General features: G+C 46.2%; 1 protein-coding gene across 3 annotated transcripts; it reads right to left on the reverse strand.

Moving 5' to 3' along the window:
* Positions 1-41: 41 nt before the first annotated feature.
* LOC132828982 (kelch-like ECH-associated protein 1A) lies at positions 42-25,108 on the reverse strand. 3 transcript variants are annotated; one of them, XM_060846230.1, is made up of 6 exons: positions 24,920-25,108; positions 14,063-15,212; positions 11,997-12,409; positions 8,289-8,494; positions 6,379-6,555; positions 42-897 (listed from the first exon to the last, which is right to left on the reverse strand). In XM_060846230.1, exons 2-6 carry the CDS (start codon positions 14,612-14,614, stop codon positions 731-733), a joined length of 1,515 nt encoding a protein of 504 aa, XP_060702213.1. In that variant the 5' UTR covers positions 14,615-15,212; positions 24,920-25,108; the 3' UTR covers positions 42-730. The 3 variants fall into 3 exon arrangements, with proteins under 3 accessions (XP_060702213.1, XP_060702211.1, XP_060702210.1); XM_060846228.1 differs by having other exon boundaries at positions 42-866; positions 11,727-12,409; XM_060846227.1 differs by having other exon boundaries at positions 11,727-12,409.
* Positions 25,109-26,683: the final 1,575 nt, after the last annotated feature.

Raw genomic sequence — 26,683 nt, forward strand, 5'->3', positions numbered from 1 at the left:
GTCCAAAACGTCGATTTCGCTGCTCGTTGGATGCTGCCTGAACTGTTGTGCTCTTCCAGCACCACTGATCCAGAATCTGGTTTCCAGCATCTGCAGTCATTGTTTTTACCCCGTGTATATGTGAGTGCCCAAGAAAGAAAGTGTGCATGTGTGTGTATGTACATGTGTGTAGTGACAGTGCCTCTGAGAGTGTATGTACATGTGTGTATGTACAAGTGTCTGTACATGAGTGTGTATGTGCAGTGGCGAGTTCCATGTTCTTTTGTTCTGTGAGCTCTTGTCCCACTCCTGACCCAGTCTATTAAGCCCCTGCTCCAACAGGAACAAGAATGTGAGATTCCAAAATGGCACATTTTTCAACAACCCCATTTTCCAATCCTGGTCAGGAATCTGTTCAGTTCCTTTCTGAGAGTAAAGGTGAATAAATCCATTGTTTCACACAGTGTCAATTGCAGTATTAAACTGGGAGTGTATCATTCAAAAGTGAGCCTTGGGTGAGGGACACATGCAGTATTCCTGGCCCCCTGCATTGTAAATATCCCCTTTGATCTTCACTTCATTATCTGTTCTCTGCAGAAATTCCCAGTGCTTTCTGTGCTGCAGCATCCAGCAAATGTAGTGTTTGGTGGTGAGTCTGAATTTGCCAATTCATTTCCCACGAGTAGAAGCAGTGGGGAGAGTGACAGTCTCCACCAATTCCTGCACCATCAGCTGTTTGGGAGTGCAATGGTCAGCTGTCTCCATCAACAGGGGTCAGGTTCCTTGGACATGGCTCCATATTAACTGCAATTCCCATACCACTGCGCTGAGTGAGCATGACAGTGACCTCTGTCCATTCATCTTTCTCCGGGTCATAGCACTCCACACTGTCGAGAAAACCGTTCTGATTAAAGCCTCCTACACAATTGAGGGAAGAAGAAATTATTTCAACTGGTAATGGTTAGAAGTTGTCGCAAACCAAATGGCTTGTGAGGCAAGAAAACTAACTAACCTGGACCTGAGACATCTTACCACAGAAAAGAGAGCTCTTTGACTCATTGTGATTTTGCTTAAATAGTCCCAAACTAAATTTATTGCCACATAACCCTGTATTGATTCCATATAAATCTCACTGCTGTACTGACTGCCCCAGCCCTGCGTCAATTCCAAATTAATCCCACTGCTCCAATCCCTCCCTCTATTCTTCTGCATCTTATTCTATCATGGTATCTACTTTAACCTCCCTGATGTAAAGTATTCAATGCTTCAACATCTATCTAAACAAACCTCCTCTTTTCGTTACAATTTTTAATGGTTAACTCCTCATCATCAAACAGGATGGTTTTTAAAATTCTCTAGTAATTTCCCTCAACTTGCTCTATACCAGCGTAATTATTTTCAGTATCTCAAGTCTCTTCTCATATCTATATTAACAATAAGTGCACTTAATCCTCCAGCTGCGGTTAATGTTTTGCAAATTGATCAGTCATTCCTAAGGCTTGCACTTGATGCTCCAATTTCTCAAGTTGCTGTGGTTTTACTTCTGACCTTATCTTCCTGTGATCTCGGTCATGAGGGATTTAAACACTACTATAATGGAGAGAAAAAGTCAAAACTATTCACCTTGCTCCCATCAGGATGAAGATGCAAGAAACAGACGTGTAAGAAGGAACACCAATTAATATAGTATGAGGAGGTGGTGCTGATCGGTTGGACCATTGCTGGCATGGAGACATATTTGGAACAGCTAGCTTGGTTTCTGGTGTAACTCAGTCTGAATTTAATAAGTAATTTCCAAAGCTGAATTACATCTAATGGTGAACATAATGGTATGTTGCTTGTCCTTCTAGATGGAAGTGGTCATGGGTTTGGAAGGTGCTGTCTCATCAAAGATCCTTAGGGCAGCAGATACATGGGAATGCCACCACTTGCAGGTTCCCCTCCAAGCCACTCACCACCCTGACCTGGAAATATACCGCTGTTCCTTCACAGTCACTGCGTCAAAATCCTGGAATTCCCTCCCTCAGGGCATTGTGGGTCAACCCGCAACAAGTGAACTGCAGCGGTTCAAGAAGGCAGCTCACCACCACCTTCTCAAGGGCAAATAGGGATGGGCTATCAATGCTGGCCAGTCAGCAAAGCCCATGTCCCACAAAAGAAAAAATAATTGGGCTGGTTAAGCATAGTGGGTACGTTGTCCATTACAAATGGTCAATAGGGCACATTGTTCAATTTGGTTCACCAACTATTAGGACAGACACTCTACATACCTGGCACCATAACGGCACTGAAACTCAGGTCACATTATTAAAAGACAAAATGTCTTTTTGGCTTGATGGCAGCATCCTGTTTGTGGTGAAAACCAAGCATGGTTTTACTGTAGCACTGTGAGACTTTACCAGTTGTTCAAATTTCTTTGGGACACCTTCCCTTCTAGGGTAATCTGAGGTGGACTGTTCACTGCTCAGGATCACAAGTGGTGAACATTGACATTTTCATATGTTCTTGCACTACACAGTGAATGATAATTTGATCAAGGTATCTGTTATCACACAAGATGGTATTGGTATGCCCTACTTCAGTGTTGAGCTTACATCCGATGTGCAGATTGCTAGAGCTGTATTCATCGGGTTGCCAATAAGATTAATCATGTAGTGTGTAGAGCTGTAGAATCCTGAAGTTTATATTGACCAGTGAGCATAGACTTGTGGTAGATTGTAATAGACAACATCACTGGCAGACTTCTCAAGTAATTCATTAAGGAAAAGGGACTGCTTTGATTGCTCCATTTCAATGGAAATATTGAACTTAACTCTTTTTCTGCCTGCTTATACCCTATACACATTCTCATAGTGTAGGGTGGAACATAGGAACAGGAATAGGCCATTCAGCCCCTCAAGCCTGTTCTACTATTCAATGAGATCAGGGCTGATCTGCTGCCTAACTCCACTCACCTGTCTTCCGCCCATTTCCCTCAATATCTTTGCTTAACAAAAATAACAATTTTAATTCTGAAATAGTTTTTAAGTTTATTAATCTGTGTAAAGAATTTCTCTCATGCAGGTGCAGATTCAAACATCATAAATGCGTCACCAGCATAGCAGAAATAGAAGGTTCCTCTCTCATAGTAAACAACAGACATGTTCACGAAACCTGTTGGAGGCCTACTAGACAACCCTGTCTATTTGAAACTGAACTTAATTGCACAAGTTGCTAAGTTTGATACACACAGACATTGGTGTCATAAACAATTGTCAAAATACAGGAATATAGTGCAAATGTGAATGGCCCTGATATTCGTCAACGCAAGGTTGGAGCTGGAGTAATTATACACAAATGTCTTTACTCTAATAAAATACACACTTTGCTCAGTGATGGCTCCAAATTTATACATTCAGGATCTGCCATGTCACATGGAAGCTGCTGAGGCACCCAATGGCCTTGGATAAAGGTGGTATCATAGAGTTCTTCCTCACAGCCACTTAGACCCAAACTCATATAAGTGATGTCGCTTTTTACCCTATTCTATCTATCACTGACCCTGCACAATGCGGATTAGCTCAATGGTTTTAAATGAGCTTTGTTCATACATTGTGAAGGATTCCTTTACTTTTGTGAAGACAGTATAAGGCCTAGAGGATAAGAGCAATACCACATCCGTGTGAACTTTGACATTACTAGCTTATTTACCAATGTACCACTGGAAGACACCATTGCCATTTGTGCTGTTGGTTTCTCCACTAACAGGTTGCAGCCATTGAGCTCATAAAAATAGTGAATGACTTTCAGTGGCAGTGAGACACCAGGAATGCAGGCCATAATTTTGTTTTTTATTCACTCATGGTACGTGGGTATCACTGGCTAGGCCAGCATTTACTGTCCATTCCGAGACGTCCAGAAGAAGGTTGTAGTGAGCTACCTTCTAGGAACAGCTTCAGTCCGAGTGCTGCATAAACTGGTGTTCCTTTTTTCAAATCTGTTTCTTGCATCCTAGTCCTGTTGAGATAGTAAGCTTTGATGTCGTTTCCCCTCTCTAATTAGTAGTGCTACACCCTCTCCTCTTTTTTCCCCCCCTCCCTATTCTTTTTAAATGCTCTAAACCCTGGAACATCCAGCAACCATTCCTGCCCCTGAGAAACCCATGTCTCTGTTATGGCCACAACATCATAACACCAGGTACTGATCCATGCTCTAAGCTCATCACTTTTATTCCTGATACTCCTTGCATTAAAGCAAACACACTTTAACTGATCCCTTGGTTCCTTCCCAGGAAAATCCTTCCCACTAGCTGGTCTACCTCTTGCTATGCCTCATCTGAATCAACTCTCAGAAAGGATTCTGAGGGATAGGATTTATGACCATCTGGAAAAGCATGGCTTGATTAAATGCAGTCAACACGGCTTTGTGACGGGCAGGACATGCCTCACAAACCTTATCGAGCTCTTTGAGGATGTGACTAGAAATGCTGATGACGGTCAAGATGTGGATGTGGTGTATATGGACTTCAGCAAGGTATTTGATAAGGTTCCCCATGGTAGGCTCATTCAGAAGGTCAGGAGGAATGGGATACAGGGGAACACAGCTGTCTGGATTTGGAATTGGCTGGTCTACTACCACTCGCTGTCTTCAGTCGAAGGAAAATATTCTGCCTGGAAGTCTGTGGTGAGTGGTGTTCCACAGGCTCTGTCCTTGGGCCTCTATTGTTTGTAATTTTTATTAATGACTTGGATGAGGGGATTGAAGGATGGGTCAGCAAGATTGCAGACGACACAAAGGTTGGAGGTGTCGTTGACAGTATAGAGGGCTGTTGCAGGCTGCAGCGGGACTTTGACAGGATGCAGAGATGGGCTGAGAGGTGGCAGATGGAGTTCAACCTGGATAAATGCGAGGTGATGCATTTTGGAAGGTCGAATTTGAAAGCTGAGTACAGGATTTAGGATAGGATTCTTGGCAGTGTGGAGGAACAGAGGGATCTTGGTGTGCAGGTACATAGATCCCTTAAAATGGCCATCCAAGTGGACAGGGTTGTTAAGAAAGCATATGGTGTTTTGGCTTTCATTAACAGGGGAGATTAAGTTTAAGAGTCATGACTTCTTGTTGCAGCTCTATAAAACTTTGGTTAGACCGCACTTGGAATACTGTGTCCAGTTCTGGTCGCCATATTATAGGAAAGATGTGGATGCTTTGGAAAGGGTTCAGAGGAGGATTACCAGGATGCTGCCTGGACTGGAGGGCTTATCTTATGAAGAAAGGTTGACTGAGCTCGGACTTTTTTCATTGGAGAAAAGGAGGAGAAGAGGGGACCTAATTGAGGTATACAAGATAATGAGAGGCATAGATGGAGTCGATAGCCAGAGACTATTTCCCAGGGCAGAAATGACTAACATGAGGGGTCATATTTTAAGCTGTTTGGAGGAAAGCATAGAGGGGATGTCAGAGGCAGGTTCTTTACACAGAGAGTTGTGAGAGCAGGGAATGCGTTGCCAGCAGCAGTTGTGGAGGCAGGGTCATTGGGGACATTTAAGAGACTCCTGGACATGCATATGGGCACAGAAATGTGAGGGTGCATACATGAGGATCAGTGGTCGGCACAACATCGTGGGCCGAAGGGCCTGTTCTGTGCTGTACTGTTCTATGTTCTAAGTAAAGTTTAATTTCTGTACTATTGAAAGAATTATTGAGGGAAATTGTAATACTGCTCCCTCCGTGCACCTCTCGTTGTCTCATACTTATTCCCATTCAACTGCACAGCTGATTCCAGGCCCCAGACTATGTTAATCTCACTCTCAACAAATAATACATTCCCTAAACCTCACCTTTACAAACTTCTAAGGCCTTTGTTCTCCTCCAGTTCTGGCATCTTGCACACTCTTGACTTCCTCCTCCCCATCGTTGATGGTCATGCTTCAAGCTCTGGAATTCTCTTCCTGAACCTCCCTCTCTTTTTCACTCAACCTTTAACATGCTCCTTAGAACCAAATTATTGGTCACCTGTCCCAGTTCGTCCTCAGTTTTGATGAATTGTCATCAGTCTGAAGCTCATGATAACAGGATCACTGGCGATATCAGGGGTAGGAGTGCAGATGAATTAAGGGTATGTGTGGGAGGTGTGGATTTATTATTGTCACACGCATATAGGTAGAGTGAAAAATTTTGTTTTGTATGCAGTACACGGCGATCATACCATATAAAGTGCAATAGTGTAATAGAATAGAACAAGGAATACAATGTTACAGGTTCAGAGAAGGTGCACAAAGCGGGAGATCAACATTAAATTTAAAATTGGAGCAGAGTTTAATGCAACAGAGACAGAGGATCGCGGAAACAACCACCTTGGGTTATTCTTAGCAGTTGCTTTTCCAATAGTGGGAGAAGCCGGTTTGTCAATGTGACTCTTACCCAGTACGTAGATCTTGCCCCGATATGCAGTTGCTCCCATGGCGCTCCGATTATGCTTCATGCTGGCAACATTTTCCCATTTATCAGTCTCTATGCTGTACCTCTCAACTGATGAAAATTGTTCCCTTCCATTGAAACCACCAGCAACGTAGATATAATTGTTCAATGCAACAACACCTGGGGAGACACCAATACAGACTATGCAATGAGAAAGAGAAAGGTGTGGACTTACAAAGAGATAGTGCATTATAGAAACCATACAGCATGGAAGTAAGCCATTCAGCCCATTGAGCCCAACCTGATTCTCCAAAGGGGCTTAGATCCACCCCACTACCATACCCCTATAATTCTGCATTTCCCATGGTTATCCCACCTGGCCTGCACATCCCTGGACACTATGGGACAATTTAGCATGGCCAAACCACCTAACCTGCACATCTTTGGACTGTGGGAGGAAACCCGTGCAGACACAGGGAGAATGTGCAAACTCCACAAAGACTCACCCAAGGGTGGAATCAAACGCGGGTCCCTGGCACTGTGAGGCTGCAGTGCTAACCACCGAATTACTGTACTGCCCTAGCAAAACACCTACAGTGAAAAACTCTTAACCTTAGAACATAGAACAATACAGCATAGAACAGGCCTTTCAGCCCTCGATGTTGCACCGATCTGTGAACAAATCAAAGCCCATCCTCCTACACTATCCCATCCTCATTATTCGAAGACTGTTAAAATGCCCTTTCTCCCAATGTAACCCATATCCCAAATTTTATTTCCCAACATGCCTGTGAAGCACCTTGGGAGATTATTTTACATTAGCAAATCTTAAGTGCAAGCTTTTGTTGATGTAACAGAGCTCTAAAATTATGAATTTATGGGACAGAGAAGACAGAAAAAAGATTGGTTCTAGTTTTTATGGGGATCTAAACTAAAAGGAATGCCAACATAATATGTGAAGTATCTATGATCATAGGGACAGGAAGAGGCCACTCAGCCCCTTGAGCCTGTTCCTCAATGCAAAAAGACCATGGCTGATCTCTATAGTAAACTATCTTTGCTCTTATGTCCATTATTCTTTTAACCAATACAAATTTACCAATCTCACCAGGAAGTTCCCAATTGACCCCAGATCCAGAGCTTGTTGGGAGAAAGCATTCCTACTTTCCACTACCCTCTGAGTGGAAACTGCTTCCTGATATCATCCCAAAAGGCTGGACTCAGGTGGTAAGATGCTGCCCCTTTTTCTAGACTCTCGCCAAAGGAAACTGTTCCTTTTATCGATCCAATCACAGGATTAATACCATGCAGAATGTGGCCATTCAGCCTAGCAGGCCTGCAATCCACTCAATTAGATCGTCCCTTTCATCAGCTCCACCCAAGGGAATACAAGGTCAGTCTGTACAAACTGTTCTCATAATTTAACCCTTTTAACCCCAGGATCCTTCTGAGGAACTGAAGTCCCTCCCCCCCACCCCCGACGAAGGTCACGATCTGCCCCTAGTCCTGAGCAGCCAGTTGCTTGGGAAGTGGTCAAACCGGAGATGTATCCAATCTTATAACTTCCATTGTTTTACATTCCAATCCCCTCGGAATAAAGGCCGACTTCCCATTCACTTTTCCAATTGACATTTGTACCTCTCTGAGTCAGCCTCTTTGTGAAAGGTAAGTGTGGATGGGAAAATTCCATGAGGGTCAAAACAAAAATTGTATCAGGAAAATTCAGCAGGTCAGGCAGCAACCGTAGAGGAAACAATTATTGTGAATAAAGGTAATTGACTCAAAACATGAAATCTGTTTCTCCCCCCTCAGACGTGGCTGAATTTTTCCAGTATCTTTTTCTTTCTATTACAGATCTCTGGCATCTGCAGTTTTTCTTTGTTTTTGAGTTGGTACAGTGTCAGAGACCTCACCTGCTCCACTGCGAGGGGATCCCATTGGAGAGATCAAACTCCATTCATCCTTCTCAGGCCGATAACACTCTACACTGTTCAAACGGTTCTTTCCATCAAATCCACCAATCACATACAAGAGTCCATTCCACACTGCCACCCCAGCACCAATACGACACATCTTCATCGGAGCAATGAATGTCCACTTGTTTGTTTCCGGGTCATATCTACAAACAAGATAGTGACAGAATATAAACTCAGAAAGACTATTCTCACCTGCAACGTTTCCCAGTGACTCCCACAGCCTTAATTCCTCATTCTCCAATCTTCCATCTCTGGAAAGTTCTGTTTATCAATGGAGTTTGGGATCTGGAAGGGAGATAGTGACTGGAGCCACACTCACCCATGCCTCATTCCCTAGGTGTTAGGTCTGGGCAGCAACTGCTTTCAAGCTAGTCAACTGCAGAGTCATTACAGATATGTCATATCTGTTGTTGAAATGTATGTAGTTTCCAGACATTGGGGTGGAGATGAACTCCATTCTCCGCTGTTTCTCAATTCCAGCTTCCTCAGATAAAGGCCTGCTTCCTCAGATACTGGATGGAACCACGAACTATCTGGTCAAGAAACATTGAAACAGGAGGAGTCTATTCAACCCCTTGAGTCTGTTCCACCTTCCAATTAGACACCAGTTGTCTTCTCATAATGCACTTACCTAACAGAACTTATTAACTTTAGTCTTGCAATTTCCAATTGTATCTCCAGTCCCAACAGCGGGAGAGTTCCAGATTTTCACCGCCTCACTTGGGCGAGGAGGCATCACCCTGAACAGCCTGATTCAAATTGTAGGGTTCTGCCCTCTGTCCCCTCCCAACAGAGGGGATCATTTATCCCTACCAACCCTATTAAATCATTAAATCTCTTTAAACACTGCAGGTATATCACCATTTAAAACTTCTAAACTCAAGGGAATGTTACCTACTCTGTGTAATCTGGACTCACAATCTATCCTTTTTCTTGATATCATTCTGGTGAATCTGTTGCCCCTTCGACCCAACATTTCCTTCCTGAGATATTGTGTCCAGAATGAACCTGATTACTCCAGGAGGGGATCTGACCCCACCTCTATACACCCACTGAAAATTCCTGATGAAGGGCTCTCGCCTGAAATGTCAATTCTCCTGCTCTTCGGATACTGCCTGACCTGCTGTACTTTTCCAGCATCCCACTCTCGACCTAGGAAAAACATCCAACCCTTGATATTGCAATTACTTTCACATAAAACCCAGCATTTCTTTAAAATTTTTAATCGTTCAGAAAAACCATTAGCTTCTTGTGATTGCTGTACTTTGAAACCCACATCTCCTGTTCTTTCACAGTTCCTCACTCTCACTGCTTAGACAATACTTTGATTTATTTCTTGTCAGAAAACCATGCTTAATAGCAAATAACTATTTTAATTCATGGACAGGAAGTTACTTTATTAAACAGCAGTTTTTTAAAACTCAGCCTGAAGATAACACAAAAAAATGGATATCCCAATTTGCATTGCTGTACATGACACATTCTAGTCTTTGGAAATGAGACAGGAAGTCTGCAAGAAATCTGCATTGTCATTAAAAGTAATGATGTCCTGAGCAATGCGATGAATCCACATCTCCTGTCCCATTATCATGGGACTGAGACAGATATTGACAACCCTTTAAACCCACGTAGTTGGACAATAGGAGCTGAGCTAAGAGCTATCCAGATGTGACCTAATCATGTTTCCCTAAGAATACGCGAACAATAACCTTATTTGCAACCCCTGGGTAGCTGGAGAGAGGAGGGCACATTATAAACTAATCCTTTGTAGATTAATGCAGATGCTTCTCTGCTGAACGGAGGACAAGGAGCTGCTGGGGAGATGGTGATATAATGGTAATGTCCCAGCATTAGTAATATGGAACCCCAGGCTAATGCCCCAAAGGCATGGCGTCAAATCCTAGTGCAGCAAATTGAAATATTTGGGTAGGATGTGTGTAGAAAAGCTGAATATTTTACTAAAGCCAGTTCAACGAGAATACACCTAACTTTAACCTGGTGTGTAAGTTTTAACTTTGTCCACCTCAGTCCAACACCAGCTCATTCAAATCGCATCTAACTTTAAACATCACACAACACCAGGTTATAGTCCAACAGGTTTAATTGGAAGCACTAGCTTTCGGAGAGACGCTCTTTCATCAGGTGATTGTCGCTCCGAAAGCTAGTGCTTCCAATTAAACCTGTTGGACTATAACCTGGTGTTGTGTGATTTTTAACTTTGTACACCCAGCCCAACACCGGCATCTACAAATCATGGCATCTAACTTTGTTAGACTGAAGAAAATCCTTTTCCAATCACTGTGAACAGTTCAGGGATCATAACATTCAATGCTATGGGTCTGCTGCAGACAGTGGAACTTTTGTAGGGGCTAGTATATTTTTGCAGTACAGACATGATGGGCTGAAGGTGCTTTTCCAAACTGTATGATTCTACAAACTGAGGTGTGTCTCATTTTCTGCTGCTATCCACACTGTGAACAATGTTGTCCTGTGTCACTTGTTCCATTCACACTGCCATCAGATCTTCATCAGTCTGTCCTGAGAGAGACCCTCACCATCACCATTACTCCCCCCCCATGCCTCCCGAATCCCCCAATCCCTGGACCCACCATCCCCTGACCCTCAACATCACCATGGCCCCCAGCCCCCAGCACCCTACCTGCTGGACCCTCACCATCCCCTCCTGGAGCACTCCCATAGACCCCCACACTCCCCCACACACACAAATATCACCTGGACCCCGGACCCCCACCATCACACTCCTCCCCAGACCCCCATTTGACTACCCTCCCCCCGGACCCCCCTCGGGAACCCTACCATCATCCCCCGGACCCCCACACCCCCCATCACACCCCACCCCAGACCACCATTACCCCCCCCCCGGGACCCCAATCCCCAGACATCCCCACCCAGACCTCCACCATCACTCCTCCCCCTCCCCAGCCCCCCATCCCCACTCCTTCCTCATCACCCCCACCCGTCCCCAACCCCCCACTCCCTCCCCATCACCCCCACCCCTCCCCTTCCCCAGCCCCCACTCCTCCCCATCACCCCTCCCACTTCCCATCACCCCCCATCACACCCAACCTCAGACCCCCATTACCCACCCATTCCCCCCCGACCCCCACCATCACCCCTCCCCACCGTCTCCGACCCCCTCCCCACCCTCTCCCCATCACCCCCTCCCCATCACCCTCACCCCTCCCCATCACTCCCTCCCCACCACCCCCTCCCCATCACCCTCACCCCTCCCCATCACTCCCTCCCCACCACCCCCTCCCCATCACCCTCACCCCTCCCCATCACTCCCTCCCTACCACCCCCTCCCCATCATCCTTCCCCACCCCCTCCCCATCATCCCTCCCCCACCCCCACCTCTCGGCGCTGCGGTGGTGTGATGACCCCCAGGAGCCGCCCACGGCGTAAATGGCTCCGTCGATGGCGCCGGCGCCCACCCGGTTGCGGGGCAGGTTGAGCGGCGCCCGCTGGCTCCACTGGTTGGTCATTGGGTTGTAACAGTCCAGCGCCGCCGAGTCCACGTTCTCGCCCGCGCCCTGAGAGTTATTCCTGCCGCCGATGGTGTAGAACAGCCCGAGCACCACACAGCAGGCAGCCCCACTGCGGGGTCCCGGCATATCCGCTAACCTCAGCCAGCGGCCGCTCCGGGGGCTGAACGCTTCCATGTTGGGGACCGAGCGCTGCAGGTAACCCCCGGCCACATAGACCAGCTGGTTCCCCCTCTGCCGGACCGGGGGCAGCGGCTTCCGCAGGTACATCTCCTGGAAGATCTTGGAGAGGATATCCCGGCACGGATTGACCTTGTCCAGGATTGGGCATTCCTGCAGCTGGTGCTTGAGGAAGCGAAGGGGCAGGGCGTAGATCTGCAAGGCGTTCAGGAGGGCGTGGAAGTACTGGGTGCGACCCTCCAGGTCCCACCGCACCCACTCCCTGCACGCCTTATACACATCAGACTCGCACAGCACGTTCAGTCCATCCTGACTGATGAGGTCCAGGAGTTGACAGTGAGTCAGGTTGAAGAACTCCTCTTCCTTGATCACCTGGTGGGAAACATGCCAAAGTCAGGGTCAGCAGCTCAGGGGAGGGAGGCCGGCAGCGGGGAAACAGCAAAGGCTAGGGTCACAGTGAAAATGGGGCAGTGACTAAAATAACCCAAACAGAAAAGATAGAGTGAGTCAAAAACAGAGAGAGAGTATGAGTGAGAGGTGGAGAGTGTGTGAGAGAGACAGGCAGACAGATGGAAAGAGAGAAAGGAGGGGGGCAGAGAGAGAGAGCATTTTACTGTATATTGTGCACTGTGTATGGACTTTCAAAGACATCATAGACTTGTTGGAAACATTGAAGGCCATAGGGTGACTGGTTGCATGAACACAATCTGATAAAGGACAGAAAGCAGAGTGGCTGTTTTTCAGATGAGAGGGAGCTAGCTGATGGTGTGCAGGGAGGGAGGGAGGGGTCAGTTTTTGATGATGTTTATTGTTGATCTGCCCTTTGTATACAAGGCATTGAGAATGACATCGAAACTGGACTTACTGAGGAAATAAACTGGTGAAATGGGCAGTTATGTGGCTGATGCAGTTTAACACATTAAAGTGCCTGGAGTGAAATTCAATCTCACACCATCAGACAGCATGACTCCCAGTTAGCTGTGGAAAGTATGTATCAGGTGGATTCCCCTGGGTTGAGAGACATTGAGTCATAGAGGTAGACAACACAGAAACAGACCATTTAGTCCAACTTGTCCATGCTGACCTGATTTCCTAAATTAGAGTCAAAATGTGTGGCACTGGAAAATCACAGCATTTCAGACAACATCTGAGAAGCAAGAGTCGACATTTTGGACAAAAGCCCTTCATCAGCAATGTCCTGATATCCTAAACTAACACAGTCACATTTGCCATAAGGTTTGATTCCTTACAGTATGGACACAGACCCTTTGGCCCTACAAGTCCATACTGACTCTCCTGAAGAGTAGCCAACCCAGACCCATTCCCCATCACCTTATATTTACCCCTGACTAATGCACCTAACATTATGGGCAATTTAGCATAGCCAATTCAGCTGAACTGCACATCTTTGGACTGTGGGAAGAAACCCACGCATAGAGGGAGGAGTGGGGGGAGGAGTGTGCAAAATCCACACCCAAGGTAGGAATTGAACCTGAGTCCCTAGCACTGTGAGGCAGCAGTGCTGACCACTGAGCCACCGTCCCATTCCTATTCACATACTCAGCCAGGTGCCTTTTAAATGTTGTATTTGTACCAGCCTCCACCACTTCCTCTGTCAGCTCATTCCATACACGTATCACCCTCTGTGTGAAAACATTACCCCTTAGTTCCCTTTTAAATCTATCCCCTCTCACCTTTAACCCATGCCCTCTCGTTCTTGACTCCCCCACCTCAGGCAAATGACCCTATTCCATTTATTCTATCCATGTCCCTCATGATTTTATAAACCTCTATAAGGTCACCCCTCAGCCTCCGATGCTCCAGGGAAAACAGCCTCAACCCATTCAGCCTCTCCCTGTAGCTCAAACTGTCCAACCCTGGCAACACCTTATAAATCTTTTCTGAACCCTTTCAAGTTTCACAACGTCCTTCCTATAGGAGGGAGACCAGAATTGCACACGGTATTCCAAAAGTGGGCTAACCAATGTCCGGTACAGCTGCAACATGACCTCCCAACTGGTTTACCTCAGTGAAATGAATATTGATGTATTCCTTCCCTCTCTGGCGGAGTTCAGTGCAGCCAATCTGTTCAGCAAAATGGCAGATACCAATGGCATTGGCAGAGTCCAGGTTCTTGATGAGGAAATCACAGCAAGCGTTGATCACCCCCTCCACCTGGTACATGGTGCTGGCCAGCAGCAGTTGAACCACAGACTGTTCACCCACTGACACCCGTGAGGTGTAGGCAAAGTCAATCAGCCTCTCCATCACCATGGGGTGGATGCCCTGGATCTTTACCTCAGAGGCCTGGCGCTCTCGCAGGTTGGTGGTGAACATGGCCTTGAAGACAGGGCTGGAGGCAGCAAGGACAATCCGATGTGCAACAAATGTCTGCTCCTTCCCACCATGGGTCACTTGCACTGTCACATCACACAGCTGTCTGTCTTGCCTCAACTCCTGCATGATGCTCAAAGCCCGGGCCGGGTGGCTTTCGATGGTATAATCCAGATACCCGTGACCTTTCAGTGATGGGACAATGACTGGAGAATGGTTAACCCTCTTCTTCGAGCAGAGCATTATTTTATCAGAGGGGTTCCTGCTCTCCCTGTCCTGAGGCTGGTTTTCAAATGGCTGATGGGTTCCACTGCCAGGTGATTGGTCACAGGCTCAACTCACCATCCTGTTAGTGATCCCACTCCGTCTCCTGTATCCTCATCCCTCTCTCAGCCTCAACTTCTCAAATTCATTGGTTTTCAGACATCCTCTCAGTTTCCTGCAGTGAATGAGTATCTCCCTGAGACTGAGCAGGAGGGTGAAAAATAGACAGTGCCTTCAGGATGATGAGACCAGTCCCTCAGGACTCAGTAGCTGCACCTTGACTGATAATTTAAGGCACAAAAACTCAGTTACAGTCTTTCATGCCAATCAACGCCAAAGTTACATAATAATCTTATATTCTTTTGTTCCCTCTCCCAAAATTGGACAGTGGGTGGAACTGTCCAGCTGTTTAAAATGATGCCAATGTTTGATGAGGATTGACAGTGAACTGTCCTGTTCCTGTTCGATCTTGGCTGAAAATTGGATGCTGACAGTCTCCAGGCAGGGGAAGGTCTCACCAACCGAGTGTGTGTTCCAGCCAGAAGCTAATGACCAGCAAACTCTGCCACATGTGACACTGCAGATAGAGACAAGGACAACAGTATTAATGGCATCATAACATCTCACACACTAACAGTAAATATTTTGTGGGCGGCACGGTGGCACAGTGGTTAGCACTGCTGCCTCACAGCGCCTGTAGACCCGGGTTCAATTCCCGACTCAGGCGACTGACTGTGTGGAGTTTGCACATTCTCCCCGTGTCTGCGTGGGTTTCCTCCGGGTGCTCCGGTTTCCTCCCACAGTCACAAGATGTGCGGGTCAGGTGAATTGGCCATGCTAAATTGCCCGTAGTGTTAGGTAAGGGGTAAATGTAGGGGTATGGGTGGGTTGCGCTTCGGCGGGTCGGTGTGGACTTGTTGGGCCGAAGGACCTGTTTCCACACTGTAAGTCTAATCTAATAACTCCTTACATGCACAGGGACACTCCTGATACACTTACAAATGTAGCATCACACCGCACTGAAATTCATACATAATTGTCAGTTAAGATCTTAAGTTGGACTGTACAGTGTGGTGCTCTAGTATTTACTGGACGCTACCTACAGTGAGACCCTTTTCTTTTTATACAAATAATAACATACTGAGCCTATTTCAACTCAAAATAAACAGTTCACTTCATTCTCTACTTAACTTATGAGTCAATGCCTTGACCAGAGTCCCAAAGCCTGGTTTAAATTTAAGCAAAACCTGATGATTAACTGTCAGTCATCATCTAACAGGTGCATTCTCCATGGCAATGTCTCTACCAATCAGAGTTCACCTGCCAACCAATCAGTATTCCCTTTTATAATGATATTCTTGTGAATTGGCCTGAGTACAAGATGAAAAGATTCAACAAGATGTGTACTTTTTGAGCAAACCTCCAATTCTGTATTTCCAAGAAACTATCATGTCTGCTAGCGAGAACAGACAGGGACTCTGTTTAAGGTCTCATCAGAAAGTTGGCACCTCCAGTACAACAACACCTTGCATCTACTTGGCATTCACTGAACCAAGCTGATACCATGGCCACCAATATGGAGCAGCCTGTGATAGAGTCAGGGTTAGTGCAGCCTTTAGTTGGAGGTATAAACTGCTCTGAAACATAAAATAATGTTCCTAATCTTCAGTCATCCTGATTAAAAAAAAAGTGCAAACCTGCTGTCAACATCAAAGAGCAATAAAGCAACAACACATACAAACACACCTACACACACACACATCTAGGGTGCTGGGGAAAATATAAACACTACGGCTTTTAGGAGATAGTGTGGCGAAAGAAAGGAAGTTAAAAAAAAGGGGAAAAAAACTGCAACAACATTTGAATGGACACGTGCACATCTCACTCTGGAGATATCACAGTAAATATTTTCAACAGGAAGCCACAAGCCTCTCCCTCCCTATTCATCCTTTCGCATTGCTCAGGTCACATGTCATTACAATAAACTGAAATAACTGCATTTTTGATTAGTCATTGCCTGTCAGCGACAATTGTTTGCACACAAGTTAACTCTTTCAATTCCACATTGGAGTATGAGCAAACCTTGACATAAAAAATTGAGGCTATGAAAGGCAGGGCCATCCTCGCCAGATCAGTTCAGGCCAGTAGCAAAAGAAACAATAAGATTGCAGCTGGGAACACACTGACTCTCACTGGGGTTTGGGGTCTCTCTCTCTCTCTCTCACACACACACACACACACACACAGACTGTCACTGGGGTCTGGGGTCACACACACACACACCATAGATTCTCACTGGGGTCTGGGGTCACACACACACACACACACACTCACTGGGGGACAGGTCTCTCATTCCAGATATTTGTGCAAATATAGAACAAAGAACAAAGAAAGTTTACAGTTCAGGAACAGGCCCTTCGGCCCTCCCTTTGCTCCCCACCTCTACATGCATCTGTCCAGATGCACCTTAAATGAATCTACTGTGCCTGCCTCTACCACCTCTGCTGGAAATGCGTTCCAGGCACCCACCACCCTCTGTGTAAAGTATTTGCCATGTGTATACCCCTTAAACTTTTCACCTCTCACCTTGAACGCGTGACCTCTCATTATTGAATCCCTCACCCTGGGAAAAAGCTTCTCTCTATCGGCCCTGTCTATACCCTTCATGATTTTGTAGATCTCAATCAGATTCCCCCTCAATCTACCTTTTTCAAATGAATACAATCCTAACCTACTCAACCTCTCTTCATAGCTGGCACCTTCCATATCCGGCAACATCCTCGTAAACCTTCTCTGCACCCTCTCCAAAGCATCCACATCCTTTTGGTAACGTAGCTACCAGAACTGTACACAGTATTCTAAATGCGGCTGAACCAATGTCTTGTATAATGTTAACATAACCTGCCAGCTCTTATACTCAATACTGGACCAGTGGTGCTGGAAGAGCACAGTAGTTCAGGCAGCATCCAAAGAGCAGCGAAATCGACGTTTCGGGCAAAAGCCCTTCATCAGGAATAAAGGCAGTGAGCCTGAAGCGTGGAGAGATAAGCTAGAGGAGGGTGGGATTGGGGAGAGAGTAGCATAGAGTATGACCTGGGAGTTGCAGTGGGAGAGGGACTCCCTGAGATTCTTGTCGAGAGAGGAGGAAAACTTCTTCAAGGCAGGCATCCTTGCAAGAGGATTCGCAGTAGGGTTAAAATCAACAAGGTAAAAATAGGTTTTCCTCCTCTCTCTACAGGGCATCAATGTGGACTTCAACAGTTTCCTCATTTCCCCTTCCCCCACCTCACCCTAGTTCCAAACTTCCGGCTCAGCCCTGTCCCCATGACTTGTCTGGACTTGTCCTACCTGCCTATCTTCTTTTCCACCTATCCACTCCACCCTCTCCTCCCTGACCTATCATCTTCATTCCATCCCCCACTCACCCATTGTACTCTATACTACACTCTCCCCATCCCCACCCTCCTCGAGCTTATCTCTCCACGCTTCAGGCTCACTGCCTTTATTCCTGATGAAGGACGTTTGCCCGAAACGTCGATTTCGCTGCACATTGGATGCTGCCTGAACTGCTGTGCTCTTCCAGCACCACTAATCCAGAACCTGGTTTCCAGCATCTGCAGTCATTGTTTTTACCTTATACTCAATACCCCGTCTGATGAAGGCAAGCATACCATATGCCGTCTTGACCACTCTATCCACCTGTGCAGCAACCTTCAGGGTACAATGGACCTGAACTCTCAGATCTCTGCTCATTAACTTTTTCCAAGGCACTTCCGCTTACAGTACAGTTTGTTTGAGAATTAGACTTCCCAAAATGCATCACCTCACATTTACCTGGATTAAACTCCATCTGACACTTCTCTGTCCAAATCTTCATAGAGTCATAGAGATGTACAGCACGGAAACAGACCCTTCAGTCCAACGCGTCCATGACGACCAGATATCCCAACCCATCTAGTTCCACCCACCAGAACCTGGCCCAATCCCTCCAAACCCTTCCTATTCATATACCCATCCAGATGCCTCTTAAATGTTGCAATTGTATTAGCCTCCACCACTACCTCTGGCAACTCATCCCATACACATACCACCCTCTGTGTGAAAAAGTTGCCCCTTAGGTCCCTTTTATATCTTTCCCCTCTCACCCTAAACCTATGCCCTCTAGTTCTGGACTCCTCACCCCAGGGAAAAGACTTTGTCTATTTAGCCTATCCATGTCCCTCATGATTTTGTAAACCTCTACAAGGTCACCCCTCAGCCTCTGAAGCTCTGGAGAAAACAGACCCAGATTATTCAGCCTCTCCCCACAGCTCAAATCCTCCAACCCTGGCAACATCCTTGTAGATCTTTTCTGAACACTTTCAAGTTTCACAACATCTTTCCGATAGGAAGGAGACCAGAATTGCACACAATATTCCAACAGTGGCCTTATCAATGTCCTGTACAGCCGCAAGATGACCTCCCAACTCCTGTACTTAATACTCTGACCAACAAAGGAAAGCATACCAAATGCCTTCTTCACTATCCTATCTACTTGTGACTCCACTTTCAAGGAGCTGTGAATCTGCATTCCACAGTGTCTTTGTTCAGCAACACTCCCTAGAACTTTACCCCATTAGGTGTATACAAGTCCGGCTAAAATTTGCTTTCCTAAAATGCAGCACCTCGCATTTATGTAAATTAAATTCCACCTGCCACTTCTCAACCTATTAGCCCATCTCATCAAGATCCTGTTGTAATCTGAGGTAACCTTCTTCGCTGTCCAGGTCACCTCCAGTTTTGGTGTCATCAGCCAACTTACTAACTGAACCTCTTATACTCACATCCAAATCATTTATATAAGCGACGAAAAGTAGTGGATCCAGTACTGATCATTGTGGCACTCCAGTGGTCACAGGCCTTCAGTCTGAAAAACAACCCTCCACCACCATCAGCCCCTGTCTTCTACTTTTCAGCCAGTTCTGTATCCAATGGCTAGTTCTCCCTGTATTCCATGAGATCTAACCTTGCTCACCAGTGTCCCATGAGGAACATTGTGGAACACTTTACTGAAGTCCATATAGATCACATCTACTACTCTGCCCTCATCAATCCTCCTTGTTACTTCTTCAAAAAATTCAATCAATTTTCTGAGACACGATTTCCTATGCATAAAGCCATGCTGACTACCCCTAATCAGTCCTTGCCTTTCCAAATACATGTACATCTTGTCCCTCAGGATTCCCTCCAATAACTTGCCCACCACCATCAGGCTCGCTGGTCTATAGTTCCCTGGCTTGTCCTTACCACCCTTCTTAAACAGTGGCACCATGTTTGCCAACCTCCAATCTTCCGGCACCTCCCCTGTGACTATCGATGATACAAATATCTCAGCAAGAGGCCCAGCAATCACTTCCTTAGCTTCCCAGAGATCTGGGTACACCTGATCAGGTCCTGGGGATTTATCCACTTTTATGCATTTCAAGACATACAGCACTTCCTGCTCTGTAATATGGACATTTTTCAAGATGTCACCATCTATTTCCCTACAGTCTATATCTTCCATGTCCTTTTCCACAGTAAATACTGATACAAAATACTCATTTAGTATCTGCTCCATCTCCTGCAGTTCCACAAAAAGGCCGCCTTGCTGATCTTTAAGGGTGCCTATTCTCTCCCTAGTTACCCTTTTGTCCTGAATGTATTTGTAAAAAGCCTTTGGATTCTCCTAACTCTATTTGCCAAAGCTATCTCATGTTCCCTTTTTGCCCTCCTGAATTCTCTCTTAAGTATAGTCATACTGCCTTTATACTGTAAGGATTCATTCGATCTCTCCTGTCTGTACCTGACATGTGTTTCCTTCTTTTTCTTAACTGAACCCACAATTTCTTTAGTTATCCAGCATTCCCTATACCTACCAACCTTTCCTTTCATCCTAACAGGAATATACTTCCTCTGGACTCTCGTTATCAATCTATCAATATTCTCCCGTATTTTTGACAGTCCCTTATGCTTTCTGCTACTCCACCAATTTTTGTGTCATCTGCAAACTTGCTGATCATACCAACAGTGTCCTCTTCCAGATCACTTACGTATATCACAAACAAGAGCAGCCCCAGAACTGATCCCTGTGGAACACCACTGGTCACCTTTCTCCATTTCGAGAAACTCCCTTTAATTACTACTCTCTGTCTCCTGTTACTCAACCAGCTCTTTATCCACCGAGCTAGAACACCCTGCACACCATGTGACTTCACTTTCTCTATTAGTTTACCATAGGAAACCTGATCAAATGCCTTATTAATGTCTATGTATATGGCATCTGCAGCCCTTCCTTCATCTATCAACGCTCACTTCCTCAAAAAACTCTATTAAGTTGGTAAGGCACAATCTACCCTACACAAAACCATGTTGCCTATCACTGATAAGCCCATTGTTTTCAAACTATAAATAGATTTTATCCCTCAGTACCTTCTTCAGCAATATTTGCACCACTGATGTCAGGCTCACTGGTCTGGAATATCCCTAATATCCTTCTTGTACAGGGGGACAACTTGAGCAACCCTCCAGTCATCTGGCACCTGACCTGTGTTTAAGGATGATACATAGGTATCTGTCAGAGCCCCAGCTATTTCCTCTCTCGCCTCCCTCAGTAACCTGGGATAGATCCCATCTGGTCTGGGGATTTGTCCACCTTAATTCCTTTAGCCTACCCAACATATCTTCCATCCTTATGTCAATGTGACCCAGAGTAAACAAACTTCTATCTCTAATCTGAGCACTCATCACCTCCTGTTCCTCAGTGAACACTGAAGCAAATCAATGAGAATCTCACCCATTTTCTCAGGTTCGACACACAACCTTCCTTCCTTATCCTTTAGTGGACCAACCCTTTCTCTCGTTACTCTCTTGCTTCTTATATAAGAATAAAAAGCTTGTGATTCTCCCTAATTCTGCTCACTAATGCTACTCCATGACCCCTTTTAGACGCTTGATTCCTCGTTTAAGACTTGTCCTACTCTTCTGATATTCCTCAGGGCCCGTCCTGTTTTTAGCTGCCTAGACCTTATGTACACTTCACTTTTCTTCTTGGCCAGTCACATGATTTCTCCTGCCATCCACGGTTCATGAATCTTGCCCTTCCTATCCTTTGCCTTCAACGGGACATGCCTATCCTGCACTATCTTTAGCCTATTTTTGAAAGCCTCCCACATCTCAAATGTGGACTTTCCTTCAAATAGCTGTGTCCAATCCACATTTCCCAGCTCCTGCCTATTTTTGATATAATTGGCCCTGGCCCAGTTTAGTGCTCGTCCCTTAGGACCACTCTCATCTTTATCTACGAGTATTCTAAAACTTACAGAATTGTGGTCACTATTCCCAAAGAAATCCCCCACTGCAACTCTTGTCACCTGGCCTGGCTTATTCCCCAACACCAGGTCTAATATGGTCCCTTCCCTCATTGGACTATTGACATACTGCTCCAGAAAACTTTCCTGGATGCTCCTTACAAATCCTGCCCCATCCAGACCTCTGACACTAAGTGTATCCCAGTCAATGTTGGGAAAATTAAAATCTCCCATCACCACCACCCTGTTGCCTCTACATCTTTCCATAATCTGTTTACCTATTTGTTCTTCTACCTCACCCACACTGTTGGGAGGTCTGTAATGCAGCCCCAACAATGTAACTGCACCCTTCTTATTTCTCAGCTCCACCCATAATGCCTCACCGCTCAAGCCCTCCATAGTGTCCTCCTTTAGCACGGCCGTGATATCGTCCCTGACCAGCAATGCAACTCCACCTCTCCACCCCCTTTTACTTCCCTCCCTGTCCTGTCTGAAGCATCTATATCCTGGAACATTTAGTTGCCAATCACGCCCTTCCTTCAACCAAGTCTCAGTGATCGCAATAACGTCATACTCCCAGGCACCAATCCAAGCCCTAGGTTTGTCTGCCTTACCCACTATACTCCTTGCATTAAAGTACAGATATATGCACTTCAGGCCACCAGTTCTTTTGTGTTCATCTGCTCTCTGCCTACTCTTCCTCTTGGCAATGCTAACTTTGTGATCCTTACAGTCTTCAGTTTCCACCTGACTGTCTAGTAGTTTTCTCTTCTGGTTCCCAGCCCGCTACCACATTAGCGTAAAACCTCCCCAACAGCAGTAGCATAATCTAGACTGAATCTTCAATGCACGAAGGAGCATGGGCAGAGCTGAAAAGTTTCATCTTTCAGGGAAACAAGATCCCATCTGCTTTCTCAGGTAACTAAAGATATATTGGAAGAGCAGGGAAAGTTCACATCAGTCTCCTGGGGCCACGTGTCCCACAACCAGCATCATTTCAGCTAATGATGTAGACATGATCACTTTGGGATTTTATGTGCAAACTGACTTGCATTTTCTGCAGTGTAACAGTGTTTGCACTTTAATAAATACCACACTGGCTGTGAAGCATTTTGGGACACTATATAAATGTAAGCTTTTTATTTGGTACAGCAGAATAATGGCCAACTAATAAATATTTGGAACCAGTTGTTGAAAGCATTTATTAAAGAAATGCACCTTTTAACTTCAACAGAAATAGCTGGAGAAATTCATTAAGTCTGACAGCCCCTGTGGAGACAGAAAACAGAGTTAACGTTTCGAGTCTGGTATCTCTGATGAAGGGTCAAACCGGGCCTGAAACGTTAACTCTGCTTCTCTCTCCATAGAAACTGCCAGACCTGCCGACTTTCTCCAACTATTTTTTGTTTCAGATTTCCGGAATCCGCAGTTCTTTGTTTTAACTCTTTGGTTTTCATTTCAGATCTACCAATAAGATTTCTGCCAAGTGTTTTAAGGCCAACGTCATATTCTCATCACATCTGCTGCAACTCGTCCACAACCGCACTCACCAAACATTGTCGATTTTTATGCTCCCTCCCCGCTGTAAATTAGTAAAATAATTGGAGAATGTTGAATGGTGGGGATGGGGATGGGGGTGGGGATTGGGATGGAGGTGCGGAGTTGGGGGTAACTTTACATCATGCGTGCAGGTGGTGGGGCATGTTTAAGGAACAGTTCATCCAACACCAGTTTCTGATCATCAGCGGTGAACTGACAGTGTCTGGCTCGAACCACAGTGGAGTCCGATGGTCCACACCATGTCCCAGCTTTTAAAATGTTTTAAAATTTCATTTTTTCCCTCCAGTAACAATGTACATGGAGTAAAAGGAAAGAATTACAGAGCGAACTGACATTGTCGACACCGCTGCCGGCCAGTGAATTAATTACCCAGGAAATGTAGCAGCTAATTTGCGTGCAGCCTTGGACAAAGTCTGGGGCCACGAATTGTCAGCAATGTTAGCTGAAGGATGAACTCCAGTCCACGACACTGGGGAGAACTCCTGGTTCTGAGATACTGCAATAGGACCTTTTCCATCCATAGGGCCCTAGTTTAATGAGCGGAGAGGGGAGAGGTGTCGCTGGGTCGGTACACTGTCCTGTGCCACACTGTCGCTGGAGCCCAGGCTCAACTCAGGACTCACCGGGAATCTCCGGTCCTGCCCTGGTGTCATCCTGAGCACAGCTTTAACCCCCGGCCCCGGAGCTTCGGAGGCGGTTGGTGAAGTGCAACTGTCTCTGGGCTGCAGGGATGGGGGTGGGGTGGGGGGAGGTGGGGGAGTTCGGTGGTTATCCCCAGGCCAATCGATCAGAAGCCGCCGATGTGTACCTTCCATGCCATGGGGGGGATGGTTGTCAGTGGCCCCCCCATCCGGAACTGCCCTTGAACACTGGTTCGCTCAGTTATCACCCACTGCAACACAGCCTCAGCTTCTCGAACACCGCTGGGTTTGGGGGGGGGGGGGGGGGAGGGGGTTGGTGGGATCTTCCCGTGCACAAGCTGCCCGTTGGATTTCCTGCCCTATATTGCCTTTCCTGGCGATGTGACAGGCGCCATAGAAATGAACAATCTCTACTTTTCCTGGAGAGTACTGGTACTAACTCTCTCTCTCTCTCTCCGGATCTAGCCCCAGGGCCGACATCCTGTTTCACTCCTTAACTGAGTCTGAAGTTTATTCGACTGCAGTGGCCTCACAGCCGAGTCAGGAATGTGGTGCTTTCTCCGGACGGGGCGATCCCACAGGTCACACGGAGAAGGTGATCCACTCAGGAAAAGGAGATCTACATTAAATTATCAGACAAAGTAACCCCGAACCTCGAGGGGTCCTCAGGTGGCGACAGAAAGCCTCCTTTAAGCCGAGCCCCAGCTCAATAATCCAGGTGTAGGCTCAGTACAAGAAGAAACCAAATAACTTACCAGGTGCTGAGAAGCTCGGCCTGTCTTTAATCCCTTTGGAAAACAATCAGATTCGGAGGGAAGGCAGCTGGAAGAACTGCTTCATGAGATTTCCTCCCTTTTCCAACTCCCTCACCAACTGGCCCGAGTCCCAGCAGCTGCTGCTCCTTTAAGACGCGCTCAGCGTGCAGCCTCCCACAGTTGATCTGCCGGCGCAGGGCAGGTAGAGGGGCGTGACTTGCTTTTTTTCTCAGTTCAAAAGGGAGTGTCTGGGAGCCGCGGGCCGGTTCCGGGAAGGTAACTGAACGTTCCGGCCCTTTCCCAGACATCAGCATGACTTTGCAGTTTGTTGGTGATTGACATTGCGAGGGTATTGAGAGGCAGGGAACTGGTGAGACTGGCGGAACCAGAATATGTCCTCGGTCTCAGTGTACACAGCACTGCCCCCCTCCCCATGCAGGGGGCCAACAGTCTCCAAACTGACCACCAGCTCAGCACATGGTCTCGTAGATCTGCGGTTTTAAAACATAAAACACAGTCTTTTCAAAACAGTTTTGTGGTTATAAACCGTCAAAAACCAGGGCGCTGTTAGAGATCAGTTTCTGCAGAGTTTTTCCAATTCAGCTGTTCCTGTTTGAAACTTTCAGGAAAGGTCACGATTTGGAGATGCCGGTGTTGGACTGGGATGTACAAAGTTAAAAATCACACACCAGGTCCACAACCACCTGGTGAAGGGGCGTCGCTCCGAAAGCTAGTGCTTCCAATTAAACCTGTTGGACTCTAACCTGGTGTTGTGGGACTTTTAACTTGAGGAAACATTGTGTCAATCTGCTTCTGACAGGTTGACCCTTGTGTTACAATAAACTGTCTCTAATTTGTCCGAATTAATTGACATGGGGAGGGAGGGGAAATGGGGGTAAAGAATTGAAATGTTTCCTCCATATATTGACTTCAGCATAGAATTAGGGTGGGTGCTGGGGGTAAAATAAACGCTACTGCAGTTAGGCGGTAGTGTGGGGGTTAATTATAGAAAACAGAGTTAAAAAAAGAAAAAAATAGAATTAGGGTGGCAAGGTGGCTCAGTGGTTAGCACTGCTGCCTTCCAGTGCCAAGGACCCGGGTTTGATCCCAGCCTCGGATGACTATCTGTGTGAAGTTTGCACATTTTCCCCGTGTCTGTGTGGAGTTTGCTCCGGTTTCCTCCCATAGTCCAAACAGCTGCAGGTTAGGTGGAATGGCCATGCTAAACTGCCCTGTGGTTAGGTGGGGTAGCCGCGGTAAAAATATGGTTAAAAATCACACAACACCAGGTTATAGTCCAACAGGTTTAATTGGAAGCACTAGCTTTTGGAGCACCGCTCCTTCACCAGGTGGTTGTCAGGAGCAGCGCTCTGAAAGCTAGTGCTTCCAATTAAACCTGTTGGACTATAACCTGGTGTTGTGTGATTTTTAACTTTGTCCACCCCAGTCCAACACCGGCATCTCCAAATCGTAAAAATATGGGATGGGGTGGGATGGTCACGGGATAGTTGGGTCAAGCTGCCTCTTTCTGCGCTGTGTAAGGATTCTCAACACTTGTGTCTAGCTCACTGCTATTTTTCAGCGGTGTCCAGGCGGTTAAAAGACCCCGTGGCTCATTGTCCGCCAGTCACTCATTTTGAATCTTATTCCTCTCAGTTGCTTGTTTAATCTTGATGTGAAGGTGCCGGTGTTGGACTGGGGTGAACAAGGTCCGAAGTGATCTGACAAAGGGGCAGCGCTCCGAAAGCTTATGATTTCAAATAA

This window comes from Hemiscyllium ocellatum, chromosome 28 (genome assembly GCF_020745735.1).
Source record: "Hemiscyllium ocellatum isolate sHemOce1 chromosome 28, sHemOce1.pat.X.cur, whole genome shotgun sequence".
Classification (NCBI taxonomy): domain Eukaryota; kingdom Metazoa; phylum Chordata; class Chondrichthyes; order Orectolobiformes; family Hemiscylliidae; genus Hemiscyllium; species Hemiscyllium ocellatum.

Excerpts from the sequence above, each read along its gene's own strand:
- LOC132828982 (XM_060846227.1), bottom strand. The coding sequence starts at position 14,614 with ATGCTCTGCTCGAAGAAGAGGGTTAACCATTCTCCAGTCATTGTCCCA. Across the intron at positions 8,495-11,726 it reads CACCACCGCAGCGCCGAGAG|ATATGACCCGGAAACAAACA; the intron begins GTGGGGGTGGGG and ends TCTTGTTTGTAG. Across the intron at positions 898-6,378 it reads GGGCAAGATCTACGTACTGG|GAGGCTTTAATCAGAACGGT; the intron begins GTAAGAGTCACA and ends TCAATTGTGTAG.